The 16,608-nt window shown below is 47.0% G+C and overlaps 1 protein-coding gene across 4 annotated transcripts in view; it reads right to left on the minus strand.

The window, feature by feature from the left end:
* Nucleotides 1-16,608, minus strand: part of LOC135385739 (coronin-2B-like) — a 126,797-nt gene that overhangs the window by 13,727 nt on the left and 96,462 nt on the right. For all 4 annotated transcript variants that reach the window (XM_064615224.1, XM_064615225.1, XM_064615223.1 and 1 more), the window contains 3 exons: nt 2,757-2,954; nt 2,327-2,443; nt 947-1,102 (listed from right to left, as the gene is read on the minus strand). In XM_064615224.1, coding sequence (XP_064471294.1) covers nt 947-1,102; nt 2,327-2,443; nt 2,757-2,954 — 471 coding nt within the window. The remainder of the gene's footprint in view (nt 1-946; nt 1,103-2,326; nt 2,444-2,756; nt 2,955-16,608) is intronic.

Here is a 16,608-nt window from a genome sequence, read left to right on the forward strand (position 1 = left end):
GCGCTACTTCTTTTTCATCATTTTCACACGCGACAGGCCTCCGTGTTCACCACGTAGTGGTCCAAAGTTTGTGCAAAACAGAAGACACGTGCTAGACAAGATGGCCGACAACAAGGTGAGCGCGCACATCGAACAGCGAATTGTCATGAAGTTTCTCGTGAATGAAGGCCTAAAGTCATCTGAAATTCACAGAAGACTTCAGGCCCAGTACGGCCACGATACACTTAGCCGCAGCAAAGCGTTTCAGTGGTGCATACGGTTCCGATACAGCCATACATCAGTGCAGGACGATCCCGGCCGGGGCGACTCAGAGCCTAGTGTCAGAGTTCCTGAGAACATCCAACTTGTGGAGCGCCTGACCCTCAAGGACCGACGGATAACATGTTTCGAACTGGCTTGAAAGACTGACCTTTCTGTGGGAACGTTGAACACTATCATTCATGGACACCTCCAGTTTAGGAAAGCCGGGCCTCATCACCAAAGGAGGAGTCCACCTACAGGACAATGCACGCCCACATACCGCGCATGTCACGACACGCACCTTACAGGAACTTGGCTGGGAGTTGCTGCAACATCCCCCTTACAGTCTAGACCTCGCCCCCAGCGATTTCCATCTCTTCGGGCCACTGAAGGCGTTCCTTGGGGATTGCCACTGCAGCTGCGACGACGAGGTCAAGAATGCGGTCCGATCATGGCTGCTATGCGTCGGTAAGGATTTCTACGCTGCTGGCATCCAAGCCCTCGCGAAACGCTGGGACAAGTGCATTAGTGCAGCTGGAGATTATGTTGAAAAATAAAACTAATTTCTCGCCTGTAAGTTCATTTTACTTTTGCGAAAAATGAAAAGTCCCGGTTTGACTTGAACGCCCCTCGTATTTTCTTTGACATGTACCATTAGAATGTAACCTTTGGCATTATCACTGGATCATCTGTACATGTTTCCTACCAGGTGATCAAAGCCAGCACTAAACAGAATGTTCTCGGCTGTGGGATGCCATTCAATATATCCAACCCTCCTGCGGTGGCCGTGTAGGTCCACCAGAGGTTCCACCAAATTGGTGTTGCGGGACAGGCCACCATCAGGAATGTACCACAGCTTTATCTGTAAGTGAGAATGGAAAAATGCATAAAACATAACTATTCCACTGTACATGTCGAAAACATGTAGTGGTGTCAGGGCAAAGTGTTAAGATATGGTTAGCTCTAGCCATTAAAAACAAAGCAAGAGATGAAGTAAACTCTGCCTATAATGATGCTAAAGAAATATACACATGCATATAGACTCGCTTGCTGAATAAAACAAAAACGGCCCATATCAGATGTAAAACAAAAGCACAGTCAACAATAAGTGTTGACATAACATGTAATGTTTCTGTAATATTGCTGGTGTCCACCTGTATCAGTGATAGAGGGAGATCTTTGACTGACTTGTTTTGAGATTAGACTTTTGTTCGACTGTTAGCTGGAGCTCCCTTGTGCAAAACTTCATCCACCAGAACGCCATAGCTTATTAGGCAAAGAACAAAATTGAACCACATGTTCACGTCCAGTTTCGGTATTGCAGAAAGGTGAGCATGAGTTACCACACCTTTGTGGACGTCATAAGGACGTGCGCGATCGGGGTGATTCAGATCTGCTGTGAGATATAAATGCACTGCGGAAGTTGGGCCTTGAATAGATGGCTTGGATGTTTGGCAGAACAAAAGCTGGAAGCTGCTGACAGTAATGTCACGACAGCTAAACCCCTGGCTATAAAATTCGATCATCAGTAATTTGCAGTGAACCTAATTAAAATGCTTTGCACTGTGACGCTCAGCATCATACAAAAGCATGTGGCAGCATTTCTTCAAGCTTAAGTTTGGATCTGGGATGTTGCTTTAAGTACAGTACAAACTACAAAGCAGCAAATGTACTGAAAGTACAAAATATTAGACAAACATCAGCGTGCAAAGAACATTGAGATACTTGAACTCCACAGTAAATTTCGTACAAAGCTAAGAACGTAGTTACGTAGAACGTAGGTATATGTTTTCAGTAGCATTTTTAGAAAGGTTCTGGCTAGCATTTTTTGTACGTTCTGGTTATGAAGCATCGGTAACTTGCGACATGGAAATGAATTTGAAATGAAAGAAATGAAATGTTCATTGACTTGCAATCAGCTGTGCTTGTACAAAGGGCCGTTATTTGCCCCAGTTTTCTATCAACCCTTGATGGCAGTACTTAATAAATACTGCAGTCACCCCAAGCAGATACACTGGATGTAAAACCTCAAAACTGAATGAAATGGGGTACATGGTATCCAGAGGGTTCCAATGTTTAACCTTACTGTGCAATCATCTGAGCAGGATGCTATGACATTGTCATTGAAGGGGTTCCATTTCAGGTCCAGGACAGGCCCTTTGTGACCTGTAACTTTTCCTGCAGATACATCCACCCTGCCAGTCTGGAAATAAAGCAAGTAAGAAAGAAGTGAAGAATTCCTTTTAGTGTTTGCCTGTAAATCATCAACTCCTGTAAATGCATGCATTGCTATCACTAAATACGTGTTATCTCTAAAAGAGGCCACTCAATGTGCATAGATTGATGCACTGCAGTACTATGTTATGTCAGTCTTGTTGACGTTCTATCCGTATACATCACAACCCTCGTGATATCTTTGGAGCGAGGATCATTTTCATTATTAGTTCCCATTCCATTCAACTGTAGTTTGGCCTACACTGAGATCCTTGACCTATTATATCTTTGATACTCCTTACATTTTCGATGGGGATGACAAGAAATGACCCTCCACCAGCTGTCTCAGTGACCACAGCGACAAATTTAGGGTTGACGGCACAGAAATGGCTGTCGTGGGCATTCTTGGTGATCTTGACACACTCGTAGCACTGCTCCTTGCGTCCAGGGCTGCCAAACACATGGCGGAACTTGCTGCTCCGCACGCCGCGAAAAATCAGCTAGCAGAGGAAACAAAATATCATCAGCACAATCGTCAAAGCACTTTGCTACTAACCTAAACAGATTTAACTGTAAAGAATCCACTTCAACCAGAGGTGTAGCCAGAAAAATATTTCAGGAGGGGTTCTATGGGTGCGACTTCACATAGGGGAAGAGGTTTTCACCCTCGTTTCCCTCTCCCAAATGCACTACCAAAGGTATGATTTCGATTTGGGGGGGGGTCTTGAAGCATTATGTATTCTAGAGTATTCTAATACATGAATACTTCAAGGCTGTGAATTATAATCAGTGGCGGACCCAAGGGGGGCGGTTGGGCAATTGCCCCCCCCAACACGTCAGTTTATACTTTGGATTTCTCTCTCCCCTCCCCACTATTCGCTCCGACAAAAAGACTGCCCCCCCCCCCCCCTCAAGTCGAGGGTCTACAGCTTTTTCTGCTGTTATTAATCCTCTTGCCGTACATTTTAATCCTTATACCATGACATTTAATCCATTTGCCATCCGAATTAATCCTCCTTTAATCATTTTTAATCCTCATTTCACAGAATTTAATCCATTTCTCATGCAATTTAATCCAAGAGACTGTGTGGGCTACGTGACCTTTTTTCTTTTTTGGGACAATTCCCATGTGTACGGGTATTGCACATGCTTTTCATTAATAATGTGGGTTTCTGCACCATAATGGGATACTGCGGGACTGTCAATCTGGATTATGGTATTGTGGGACCATTTCCATGTCTACAAGTTTTACCCATGGTTTTCATTAAAAACGCGTTTTTCGCACTGTAATGGGATACTGTGGGACCGTCAATCTGGATTACGATATTGTGGGACTATTTCCATGTCTACGGATATTACTCATGCTTCTATTAAAAAGGTGGGTTTCTCCATTGTAATGGGATACTGTGGGACTGTGTATATGGATTACGATATTGTGGGACTATTCCCATGTGTACGGGTATTACCCATGCTGTTCATTAGATATGCGGGTTTCTGCACTGTAATGGGACACTGTGGGACTGTCAATCTTGATTGCGATATCCTGGGACTATAAGCAAGTCTACGGGTACTCCCCGTGCTTTCTATTAAAAACTCGTTTTTCGCACTGTAATGGGATACTGTGGGACCGTCAATCTGGATTACGATATTGTGGGACTATTTCCATGTCTATGGGTATTACCCATGCTTTTCATTCAAAATGCAGGTTTCTGCAGTATAACGGGATGCTGTGGGATTGTCTATCTGGTTTAGGATATTGTAGGACTATTCCCATGTGTATGGGTATTACCCATGCTGTTCATTAAATATGTGGGTTTCTGCACTGTAATGGGATACTGTGGGACTGCCAATCTGGATTGCGATATTGTGGGACTATTTCCATGTCTACGGGTATTACCCATGCTTTTCGTTCAAAATGTGGGTTTCGGCACTCTAATGGAATATTGTGGGACTGTATGTCTATCTGGATTATGACATTGTGGGACTATACTGATGTCTACGGGTATTACCCATCCTTTTAATTAAAAACGCTGGTGTTTGCACCGTAATGGGATACTGTGGGACTCTCTATCTGGATTGCGATGTTGTGAGGCTATTCCCATGCCTTTTTACCTATTTACCATGTTTTTTTACCTAGGTACAGGTTTTACCTATTGTTTTCATTAAAGACACGGGTTTCTGCACTGTAATGGGATACTCTGGGACTGTCAATCTGGATTGTGGTATTGTGGGACTATTCCCATGTCTAAGGGTATTACTCATGCTTTTCATTCAAAGTGCCGGTTTCTGTACTATAATGGGATGCTTTGGGACTATGAATATCGATTACGATATTGTGGCGCTATTCTCATGTCTACGGGCATTTCCCATGCTTTTCATTAAAAATACGGGTTTATTACTGTAATGGGATTACTGTAATGAGGTACTGTGGGACCGCCAAACTTGCTTATGATATTGTGGGACTATTCCCATGTGTGCGTGTATTACCCATGCTTTTCATTAAATATGCGGGTTTCTGCACCGTAATGGGATACTGTGGGACTGCCAGTCTTGATTAGGATATTCCCAAGCAAGCAATGGCCGATGGCCGACGGTTGGCAAAAGGTCGGATGACAGTTGGCCAACGACTCTTTCGGCCATCCAACGTTGGCGCAGCGTTGCATAGTTATAGGCAGAGCGAGGATTGGAAAGCCGTCGGCCAGGGTACAGATCCGTATCAAGGAACGAGCTCGTTGGCCAAGCACTTGCCAAAGTTTTGATCAATCTCGCTTGGGGGAGAGGGAAACGTAGAATGGTCTAGCGCTGCATAAGTTCGACTTTCGATGGACCAAGGGAATTTCTCAAAACTAAAGCAGTAAGAAACAGAAGCATTACCTTCATGGTGAGTTAATACGACAAGCAATTCATCAGTTCAGTGTCGTTTGTGTACGCGCCAAATTAAACACGCCTCATCCTTCATTTTGACACACACGCGAACAGGTCTCTCGAATTAGCGGAAGCTCACGAGACAAGTTATGTATAGTATCTGTTTTTCCTCAGGAAACGTTGTGGGAAATATGAGCAACAAACAAATAATGGTATATCGTTACCTTACGCCGCGAGACAATTGAGTCTGAAAATGAGGGACGCCGCAGGAATGCTTTGGTCTGTATCTTGGCAGAAGCTTGGCACAACGTAGGCTGGCCAATGCTTGGCAAATCGTTGGCGAAGGTACAGATCCGTATCAAGAAACAAGCTTGTTGGCCGATGATGTACCAAGCAAGGCCAGGTAGGCCAGCCTAACTATAGCCTATAGCTTGGCCCAACCTTTGTTTGTTGCTTGGGTTGTGGGGCCATTCCCACGTCTATGGGTTTTACCCATGGCTTTCATTATAAACGCGGGTTTCTGCAGTATAACGGAATACTATAGGACTGTCTATCTGGTTTAGGAATATATTGTGGGACTATTTCCATGTGTGCGGGTATTACGCATGCTTTTCATTAAATATGCGGGTTTCTGCACTGTAATGGGATACTGTGATCCAGATAGACAGTCCCATAATATCCCATGACAGTGCAGAAACCCTCATTTCGAATGAAAAGCATGGGTAATACCCGTAGACATGGAGGTAGTCCCACACTATCGTAATCCAGATTGACAGACCCATAGTATCCCATTACACCGCAAAAAGTGCGTTTTTAATTAAAAGCACAGGGAATACCCGTAGACGTGGGAGTAACCCCACAATATCGTAATCAAGACTGACAGTCCCACAGTATCCCATTACAGTGCAGAAACCCGCATTATTAATAAAAAGCATGTGCAATACCCGTAGACATGGGAATTGTCCCAAAATACTGTAATCAAGATTGACAGTCCCGCAGTATCCCATTAGTGCAAAAACCTGCGTTTATAATGAAAAGCACGGGGAATACCCATAGACATGCTTACAGTCCCAGGATATCGTAATCAAGATTGACAGTACCACAGTATCCCATTACAGTGCAGAAACCCACATATTTAATGAAAAGCATGGGTAATACCCGCGCACATGGAATAGTCCCACAATATCGTAATCCATATACACAGTCCCACAGAACCCCATTACAATGCAGAAACCCGCGTTTTTAATAAAAGCATTTGTAATACTCTTAGATATGATGGGAATAGTCCCACAATACCGTAATCAAGATTGACAGTCCCGCAGTACCCCATTAGTGCAAGATCCCGCGTTTTTAATTAAAAGCACGGGGAATACCCACAGACGACATGCTTATTGTCCCAGGATATCGTAATCAAGATTGACAGTTCCACAGTATCCCATTACAGTGCAGAAACCCACATATTTAATGAAAAGCATGGGTAATACCGGCACACATGGAAATAGTCCCACAATACCTTAAACCGGATAGACAGTCCCAGAGTATCCCATTATACTTCAGAAACCCGCATTTTGAATGAAAAGCATGGGTAATACCCATAGACATGGAAATAGTCCCACAAAATCGTAATCCAGATTGACGGCCCCACAGTATCCCATTTCAGTGCGAAAAACGCGTTTTTAATGGAAATCACGGGGATTACCCGTAGACTTGCTTATAGTCCCAGGATATCGTAATCAAGATTGACAGTCCCACAGTGTCCATTACAGTGCAGAAACCCGCATATCTAATGAAAAGCATGGGTAATACCCGTACACATGGGAATAGTCCCACAATATCGTAATCCATATACACAGTCCGACAGTATCCCATTACAATGCAGAAGCCCACCTTTTAATAAAAAACCATGGGTAAAACTCGTAGACATGGGAATAGCCCCACAATACCGCAATCCAGATTGACAGTCCCACAGTGTCCCATTATGGTGCAGAAACCCACATTATTAATGAAAAGCATGTGCAATACCCGTACACATGGGAATTGTCCCAAAATACAAATAAAGTCACGTAGCCCACACATAGTCACTTGGATTAAATTGCATGAGAAATGGATTAAATTATGTAAAATGAGGATTAAAAATAACGAAGGGAGGATTAATTCGGATGGCAGAATGATTAAATGACATGCTGTAAGGATTAAAATGTGCGACAAAAGGATTAATAACGGCGGAAAATGCTGTAGATCCACCCCTGTTTATAATACAGGTACTAATACATTCAGATAATATTAAACACACAACAGATACTCAAAAGAAACAAATAATATTGTAATACAAGGTATTGCTATTACGGTGCATCCCCGCTACACTGATAGAACATTTTCTTTGTTAAAATCATATGGCAGCAGTGTCTGGATTGTGCAAAATAATACAGGGCAATTGACAATATGTTTCACAATTTGAAGCTGCGAAACCTTGTTGTCGGAAGATTATTCTGCAGTCGGTGATACTGCAGAAATAGCAGATTGCATTGCTTCCAAAAATATTATACAGGTAGTCTTGTCTCGTTTTATTCAGCGGTTTCTTTGCTGTAATTCTCTATATACATAGTGCCTCCACACGCCAAGCTGCTACGACAATGTCTCAGTCTATACTGATCTCCTCTCAGCGCGTACATTTCCAGGACTATAACTCTCTTTTTCCTTGTTTCTGGATTTATATTTTCTGGTGACATGCCGTGTGCATGCACTCATGAAATGCAGAAAATAGAATTAAGTGCTCTGAAGGAGCAGTGAAATGACATTTAGGATTGCTCGAAACCTTGCCTAATTAATTAAATTCTCTATTAGGACTGACCACACAAAATATTTCCGCTGAATGTTGTCTTACCACTGCGTCGCCCAACTTAGAAAACCGAAAAATCTGCTGTCTGCTACCATGACATAAGGGGCACATAATGACAAAGGAGTAGCGTGGAGAGCAGCTGTGAGCGGGCTATAGGAGTTCTTATCAGGCCACTAGATGAAGCGAGCGCACGACGTGAGGCCAGTGCGAGATCAGGAAGAGAGGGAAAGGGATTAAAAGAAAAGGGGCATGAAACAGGGAAGGAAGCAATTTCACAACATGAGGCAAATGGGAGATCTGGAACCGAGCAGGAGTAAAAGGAAGAGGGACGTCAGACGGACCGAAGCGAGTGCATCACGTCTGGCCGATAGGAGATCAGGAGGAGAGGGACTGGTACTAAAGGAAGAGGGATCAAAGCTTGCACATCACGTCAGGCCAATGGGAGGTCAGGAAGAGGGGCCGAAGCGAGCGCATCACATGTGGCCAATGGAAGGGAGGAACCGGGAGTAAAGGAAGAGGGACATGAGACAGGAACCGAGGCGAGCGCATCACGTGAGGTAAATGGGAGATCTGGAAGAGAGGGAGCAGAAGTAAAGGAAGAGGGACGTGAAGGGACCGAAGCGAGCGCATCACGTGAGGCCAATGGGAGATCTGGAGGAGAGGGACCAAAGCTGGTACATCACGTGAGGCCATTGTGAGGTCAGGAAAAGATGGACGAGGAGTAAAAGAAGAGGGACATGGACAGGGACCGAAGCGATTGCATCACGTGAGACAAATGGGATATTTGGAAAAGGGAGCAGGAGTAAAGGAAGAGGGACCGAAGCTAGTGCATCACGTCATGCCAATGGAAGAGAGGGACCGGGAGTAAAGGAAGGGGGTCATGAAACAGTGACCAAAGCGAGCGCATCACGTGAGGCAAATGGGAGATCGGAAGAGAGGGACCGGGAATAAAGAAGAGACGTAAGACAGGTGCCGAAGCGAGCGCGTCACGTGAGGCAAATGGGAGATCAGGAAGAGAGGGACCAGGAGTAAAGAAAGAAGAGATGTAAGACAGGGGCCGAAGCGAGCGCGTCACGTGAGGCAAATGGGAGATCAGGAAGAGAGGGACCAGGAGTAAAGAAAGAAGGACATGAAGCATGGAAGCGAGCGCATCAGGTGAGGCAAATAGAAAATCGTCTGGGAAAGTGGGATCAGGAGTAAAGGAAGAGGAATGTGAGACAGGGGCCCAAGCGAGCGCATCATGTCAGGCGAATGGGAGATCAGTAAAAGAGAGGATCCGGAAGTAAATGAGGAGGGATGTACGTGAGACAGGGACCGAAGCGAGCCCAAAATATGAATGCAAATGGGACATCAGGAAGAGAGGGACCGGGAGTAAAGGAAGAGGGACCAAAGTGAGCGCATCACGTCAAGCCAATGAGAGGTCAGGAAAAGAGGGACCTAGAATAAAGAAGGAGGGGCGTAAAAGAGGGGCCGAAGCGAGCGCAACACGTAAGGCCAATGGGAGAATGGAAGAGAGGGACTGGGAATAAAGGAAGAGGGAGATGAGACAGGGACTGTTAAATCCTTTTAAGAGATGTCGTCATTTGCATCATCATAATCTCGGTGATTTGTGCACAGGCACGCGACATCACATTCACATTCCCTCATTCTTCATAACGGTCTGCTCACAGATAATCCGTTTGCGGTGCTTTACCTGTCTCCGCGTCCAAGTTTCTACAGGGACCAAAGCGAACGCATCACGTGAGGCAAGTGGGAGAGAAGGACTAGGAGTAAAGGAAGTGGGACGTGCGATAGGGACCAAAGCGCACGCATCATGTGAGGCCAGTTGCAGATCAGATGGAGACCGGGAGTAAAGAAAGAGGGGCGTACGTGAGAGAAGGACCGAAGCAAGCACAGCACGTGAGGACAATGGGTGATCAGGAAGAGAAGCACCGAGAGTAAAGGAAAAGGGACAAGAGAGAGGGACAGAAGTGAGCGCATCACATGAGGCCAATGGGAAATCATGAAGAGGGACAGGGAGTAAAGGAAGAATGACGTGAGACTGGCAAGCGTACGCATCACATGAGGTCAATGGGAGATCAGAAAGAAAGGGACCGGAAGTAAAGGAACAGGGACCAAAGTGAGCGTATCATGTGAAACCAAAGGGAGATCAGGAAGAGAGGTACCAGGAGTAAAGGAAGAGGGATCAAAGTTAACACATCATGTGAGGTCAATGAGAGATCAGGAAGAGAGTGGTCAATGCGAGCGCATCACGTGAGGTAAATGGAAGATCAGGAAGAGCGGGACTGGGAGTAAAGGAAGAGGGACGTGAGAGAGGGACCGAAGCGAGCGCATCACGTGAAACCAATGAGAGATCCGGAGGAGATGGAGCAGGAGTAAAGGAAGAGGGATGTGAGAGGGATACCAAAGCGAGCGCATCACATGAGGCCAATGGGAGATCAGGAAGAGAAGGACCGGCGGTAAAGGAAGCGAGATGTACGTTAGAGAGGCACCGAAGCGAGCGCATCACGTGAGGCCAATGTGAGATCATAGAGATGGACGGGGAGTAAAGGAAGAAGGATCGAAACGAGGACATCACGCGAGGTCAATGGGAGATCAGAGAGAGGGGGAACGGAAGTAAAGAAAGAGGGGTCTGAGAGAGGGACGAAGTGAGCGCATCATGCGAGACCAATGGGAGAGCAGGAAGAGGGACCGGAGTGAGCGCATCGTGTGAGGCCAATGAGACATCAGAAAGAGAGGACCGCGAGTAAAGGAAGAGCTACCGAAGCGAGAGCATCACGTCAGGCCAATGGGGAGGTCTGGAAAAGAGGGACCGGAAGTGAGGGAAGAGGGACATAAGACAGGGACCGAAGCGAGCGCATCACGTGAGGCAAATGTGAGATCATAGAAATGGACGGGGAGTAAAGGAAGAAGGACTGAAACGAGGACATCACGCGAGGTCAATGGGAGATCAGAGAGAGGGGGAACGGAAGTAAAGAAAGAGGGGTCTGTGAGAGGGACGAAGTGAGCGCATCATGTGAGACCAATGGTAGAGCAGGAAGTGAGCGCAGGAGCGAGAACAGGAGTGAGCGCATCGTGTGAGGCCAATGTGAGATCAGGAAGGGGGGGGGGGGGTTGAAGCGCGCACACCACATGAGGCCAATCGGAGATCAGAAAGAAGGACATGAGACAGGGACTGAAGCGAGCGCATCACGTGACGCTAATGGGAGATCACAAGGAGAGGGACGAGGAATAAAGGAAGAGGGACCAACGCGAGCGGGCATCATGTGAGGCTAATGAGAAATAAAATAGAGTGGGACCGGGAGTAAAGGAAGGGGGACGTGAAAAAGGGACCGAAGCGAGCGCATCACGTGAGGCCAATGGGAGATCAGGAAGAGAGGGACCGGGAGTAAAGGAAGAGGGACATGAGAAAGGAAAGCGAGTGCATCACGTGAGTAGGTGGGAGATCATCTGAAAAAGAGGGAGCAGGAGTAAAGGAAGAGAAAAGTGAGACTGGAACCGAAGCTAGCGTGACGTGAGGCCAATGGAAGATAAGTAAGAGAGGGACCGGGAGTAAAAGAGGAGGAACCAAAGCGAACACATCATGTGAAGCCAATGGGAGATCAGGAAGAGAGGGACTGGGAGTAAAGGAAGAGGGACGTAGGACAGGGACCAATGCGAGCACATCACGTGAGGCCAATGAGAGATTAGGAACAGAGGGACCAATAGTAAAGGAAACGAATGGAAGCGAGGACGTCACATCAGGCCATTGGGTGATCGGGAGGAGAGGAACCTCAAATAGAGGAATGCGGACTGAAGCAAGCGCATCACGTTAGGCCAATGAGACGTCAGGAAGAAAGGGACAGGGAATAAAGCAAGGACATTAGAGAGGGGCCGAAGCAAGTACATCACGTGAGGCCAATATAGGAATGAAGACAGGGACCGGGAGTAAAGGAAGAGGGATGTAGAGACAGGGAACGAAGCGAACGCATCACGTGAAGCAAATGGGAGATCAGGAAGGGAGGGACCAGGAGTAAAGGAAGATACACCGAAGCGAGCGCATCATGTGAGGCCAATGGGAGATCACGGAAAGAGAGGATCCAGGGGTAAAGGAAGAGGAAAGTGAGGCAGGGACCGAAACGAGCGCATCACGTGAGACCAATGGGAGATCAGGAAGAGAGGCACCGGGAGCAAAGCAAGATGGACCGAAGCGAGCCCATCATGTGTGGCCGATGGTAGATCAGGAAAAGGAGGATCCGGAAGTAAAGGAGGAGGGACGCGAGACAGGGACCGAAGCGAGCGGATCATGTCAGGCCAATGAGACATCAGAAATAGAGGACCGCGAGTAAAGGAAGAGCTAATCACGTCAGGCCAATGGGAAGGTCAGGAAAAGAGGGACCGGAAGTGAGGGAAGAGGGACATAAGACAGGGACCGAAGCGAGCGCATCACGTCAGATCAGTTGGTGATCAGGAGGAGAGGGACCGGGAGTAAAGAAAGAGGGGCGTACGTGAGAGAAGGACCGAAGCGAGCACAGCACGTGAGGCAATGGGTGCTCAGGAAGAAAGGGTCCGGGATTAGGGGAACAGGGGCGTACGTGAGAGAGGCTCAGAAGCGAGCACATCACGTGAGGCAAATGGGAGATCTGGAAGAGAGGGAGCAGGAGTAAAGGAGGAGGGACATAAGAGAGGGGCCAAAAGAAAGCGCATCACGTGGGGCCAGTGGGAGAATGGAAGACAGGAAGTGAAGCGAACGCGCCACGTGAGGCAAATTGAAGACCATCTGGAAAAGAGGGAGCAGGAGTAAAGGAAGAGGAAAGTAAGACAGGGACCGAAGCGAGCACATCACGTGAGACCAATGGGAGATCACAAAGAGATGGACCAGGAGTAAAGGCAGAGGGATGTACGTGAGACAGGGACCGAAGCGAGCGCAAAACGTGAATGCCAATGGGAGATAGGGAAGAGACAGACTGGGAGCAAAGGAAGAGGGACCAAAGTGAGAGCATCGTCTAAGGCCAATGGGAGATCAGGATGAGAGGGTCCGAAGCTAGTGCACCACGTGAGGCCAATGGGAGATCAGGAAGAGAGGGGCAGGAGTAAACGAAGAGGGACATAAGAGAGGGAAGCGAGCGCATCAAGTGAGATCATTAGAAAGAGAGGGAGAAGAAGTAAAGGAAGAGGAAAGCGAGACAGGGACCGAAGTTTGTGTATCACGTGAGCCCAGAGATAAGGATAAGGAGATAAGGAAGAGAGGGAGCGGGAGTAAAGGAAGAGAAACCGAAGTGAACGCATTCTGTGATGCCAATGGGAGATCAGGAAGAGATGGACCAAGAGTAAAGGAAGAAGGACCGAAGCGAGCGCATCACGTCAGGCCAGTGGGAGATCAGGAGGAGAATGACCGCGAACAGAGGAAGAGGGACCGAAGCAAGCGCATCACGTTAGGCCGATGGGAGGTCAGGAAGAGAGGGACCGGGACTAAAGGAGGGACGTAAGAGAGAGGCCGAAGCCAGCGCGTCACATGAGGCCAATGGGAGAATGGAAGAAAGGAACCGGGACTAAAGCAAGAGAGACGTGAGACAGGGACAGAAGTGAGCGCATCACGTGAGGTCAATGGGAGGTCAGGAGGAGAGGGACAGGGAGTAGAGGATGATGAGGGACGTACGTGAGATTGGAATCAAAGTGAGGTAATCACGTGAGGCCAATTCACTGCGGCGGCATGACACCAAAAGCAACATGAGGAGCCATCTGCGAGCACGTTCTTTTTTTTCCCTTCTGTATGTGATATGATAGGTATTCTTACTTATCGTGTATCGACTGGTATGGAGTGGGAGTCATTATCGTCGAGGGTGGGGGAAGCAAAGAGCTCCGCACCGGGTAACGCATACCCTAGTGTCGCCACTACCCAAAGGGATATGCCATGTGCAACTAGATATGAAGTATCATATGCCTATTTTGCAAATTTTGTTACTGGATGGAATGGGATATCACCACCTCATTTTCAATACTTCCAATGTAAGTCACACGTACAAGCAGGATCGGTTCCGTGCCATGCCCGGTTCTTCTGTTACATCTGCATGGATATGCAGCCTAGAGCTAACCCTAATTTCTGAGCACGTCCGCTCGTACCACAATTCAGCCAGGACACAGCAGTAGTCACAAGGTCGTCGGGGCAGTATCGCTTGCGGTACTGTTTCCGGGAACGAATTTTTCGTTCGCCAGTAACTTCGTCTTTATTTACTAAGGAGCGAAGTCTCGATACATCTTCCTTTCCTTCAAAACAAGAAACAAAATAAAAAGTGTAAGGTTCTCAGCGTTGTTTCGCAAGCGCAACGAAAACCAGACAAGAAAGGAGAGAGAAACAAGGACGACGCTCTCCTTTCTTGTCTTTGTTTTTCTTTACGCAGTGGAAACCATGCTAAGTCTCAACCAAGTACCCCGTTATTCCATCTTTGTGTAAAGTTCTCACTGTAGTCGAGCCGTTGTGGAGCCTGCACGTGTTTGGTCGACCTACGTAGTTGTTCTGTTAGCCATTCTGCTGAAGTATAGCTGTTCGTCCGCATGCTGCCCCATGTGCCCCCTTCTCAGCATTCGGAGAAGGGCGCACACTTCTAGTGGATTCTACTGTGAGGCATATGTAGACAATCTGGTGGCTGTTTGGGGTCATGGTTTGGGGTCGTAACTTGCTAGTAATGGACAGATCATTACCATGGCGCGAAACTATACGTTCACTCTTCCATGTGCACATTGAAGCATTCAAATACGGAAGCTTCTTTGGCAAGCTCCCTTGGGGTCTGCGTTCATTCTGACAGTCCAGACAAAAACATCCCGAAGTAGGTAGTTTAGGCGCCCAAAGATCACTCAATCTATTTTTCGTTTCAGGGTATACAGGGTGTTTCAGTTAAATCCCCGGGCTAAATAATTCGCGAACGGGTGCACCAATCGAAGAACTTTCTTTTTTACAAGTATCTATCCGATACCGCCTACAAGCTGCGCACCGTGTGAATGAGTGGGAGGCGCTCATTATTTAAATAAAAATTCAAATGGGTTTCGTAAAAATACAAAACTTCTAAAGCAGGGCACTGTCAGCATTAAAATGGGTACTACCCCTTTTGGGACCTTCAGTGGACACCTTTTAGAGAAAAATCTGCCACCGAAGCGGTCGTTTGTTCCAGTAATTAGTTGGTTTCGGTTTACATATTTTGTCGCGGTTGGTCGCGGTGAAGCGCAGAAGGACGCTCTTTCACTCCCTTATCCACCAATGAATTACGTCCTTTTGCGCTGCGCCGCGACCAGCCGCAACAAAAATATGTAAACCGAAACCAACTGATCACTGCAACAAATGACCCGCTTCGGTGGCAGATTTTTCTCTAAACGGTGTCCTCTGAAGGTCCCAAAAGAGTATACCCATTTTAATGCCGATAGCGCCTCGCTTTAGAAGTTACGTTTTTTCACGAAACTCATTTGAATTTTTATTTAAATAATGAGCGCACCCAACTCACTCACACGGTGCGCAGCTTGTAGGTGATATCGGACGGATACTTGTAAAAAAGAAAGTTCTTCGATTGGTGCACCCGTTCACGAATTATTTAGCCCGGGGATTTAACTGAAACACCCTGCATAATTCGTGGCTTTACGTCGCGAGACAGCTATGATCTGGGCCGGTAAGTTGACGACACATTCTACAAGGGCCTCGTCATGCTCGATGCCTTTCTTGCTGGTGTTGTTACCCTAGAATCTTATTTCTTGCAGGCCAAATTTGCACATTTCTGCGTTGAGCGTGATTCCCGCTGTTTCTGCTGCTACTGGCCGCCCTTTTGGATCTGCCCTCGGAGAGCCCCAAATGAGAACATCGTCAATGTAGACTTGCACTCCCTGCCGCCCATCGAAAACCTGTGGCATTTGTTGTTGAAAAACCAGAGCTGAGTAGAGTTGAAAAGGTAGTCTGAGAAACTGATAACGTCCAAACGGTGTAGCAAATGTACAGATCTTTGATGTTTCTTTCTCAAGTGGAAGCTGATAGAGCCCACTAGTGGCATCAAGCCTGCTAAAAAAAAAAAAAAAACAATTGGCGACTTCTCGTTCATTAGTTCTGTTTCTATGTCTTCCCGTCGTGGGAGCTGAAAATGTTCGCGCTTTATCCTTTTGTTGATCAGCCTTGGGTCAATGCACAGACGAAGACTACCGTTTTGCTTGGTGACTATCGCCAATGGGCTGACCACGTCGGTTCTGGAACCATCGTAATTATGCCTTTATCCACCATCCGCTGCAGTTTTTCCTTGAGGGGAGCTCGAAGAGCACATGGAACACACCCCACTGCCTGCACCACTGATTGGAAACCTTCTTTGAGCACTATATGACAATGTCTCCACGCTTTGCCTAGTCCTTTGAATAGGTTCGGCCATTCAGATAGGACCTGGTTTCTGAGGCTGCCTGTAACTTCGGCTACACGCTTGACCAAGCAAAACATTTCACTA

The sequence above is a fragment of the Ornithodoros turicata genome, chromosome 2 (assembly GCF_037126465.1).
Source record: "Ornithodoros turicata isolate Travis chromosome 2, ASM3712646v1, whole genome shotgun sequence".
In the NCBI taxonomy this organism is placed as follows: domain Eukaryota; kingdom Metazoa; phylum Arthropoda; class Arachnida; order Ixodida; family Argasidae; genus Ornithodoros; species Ornithodoros turicata.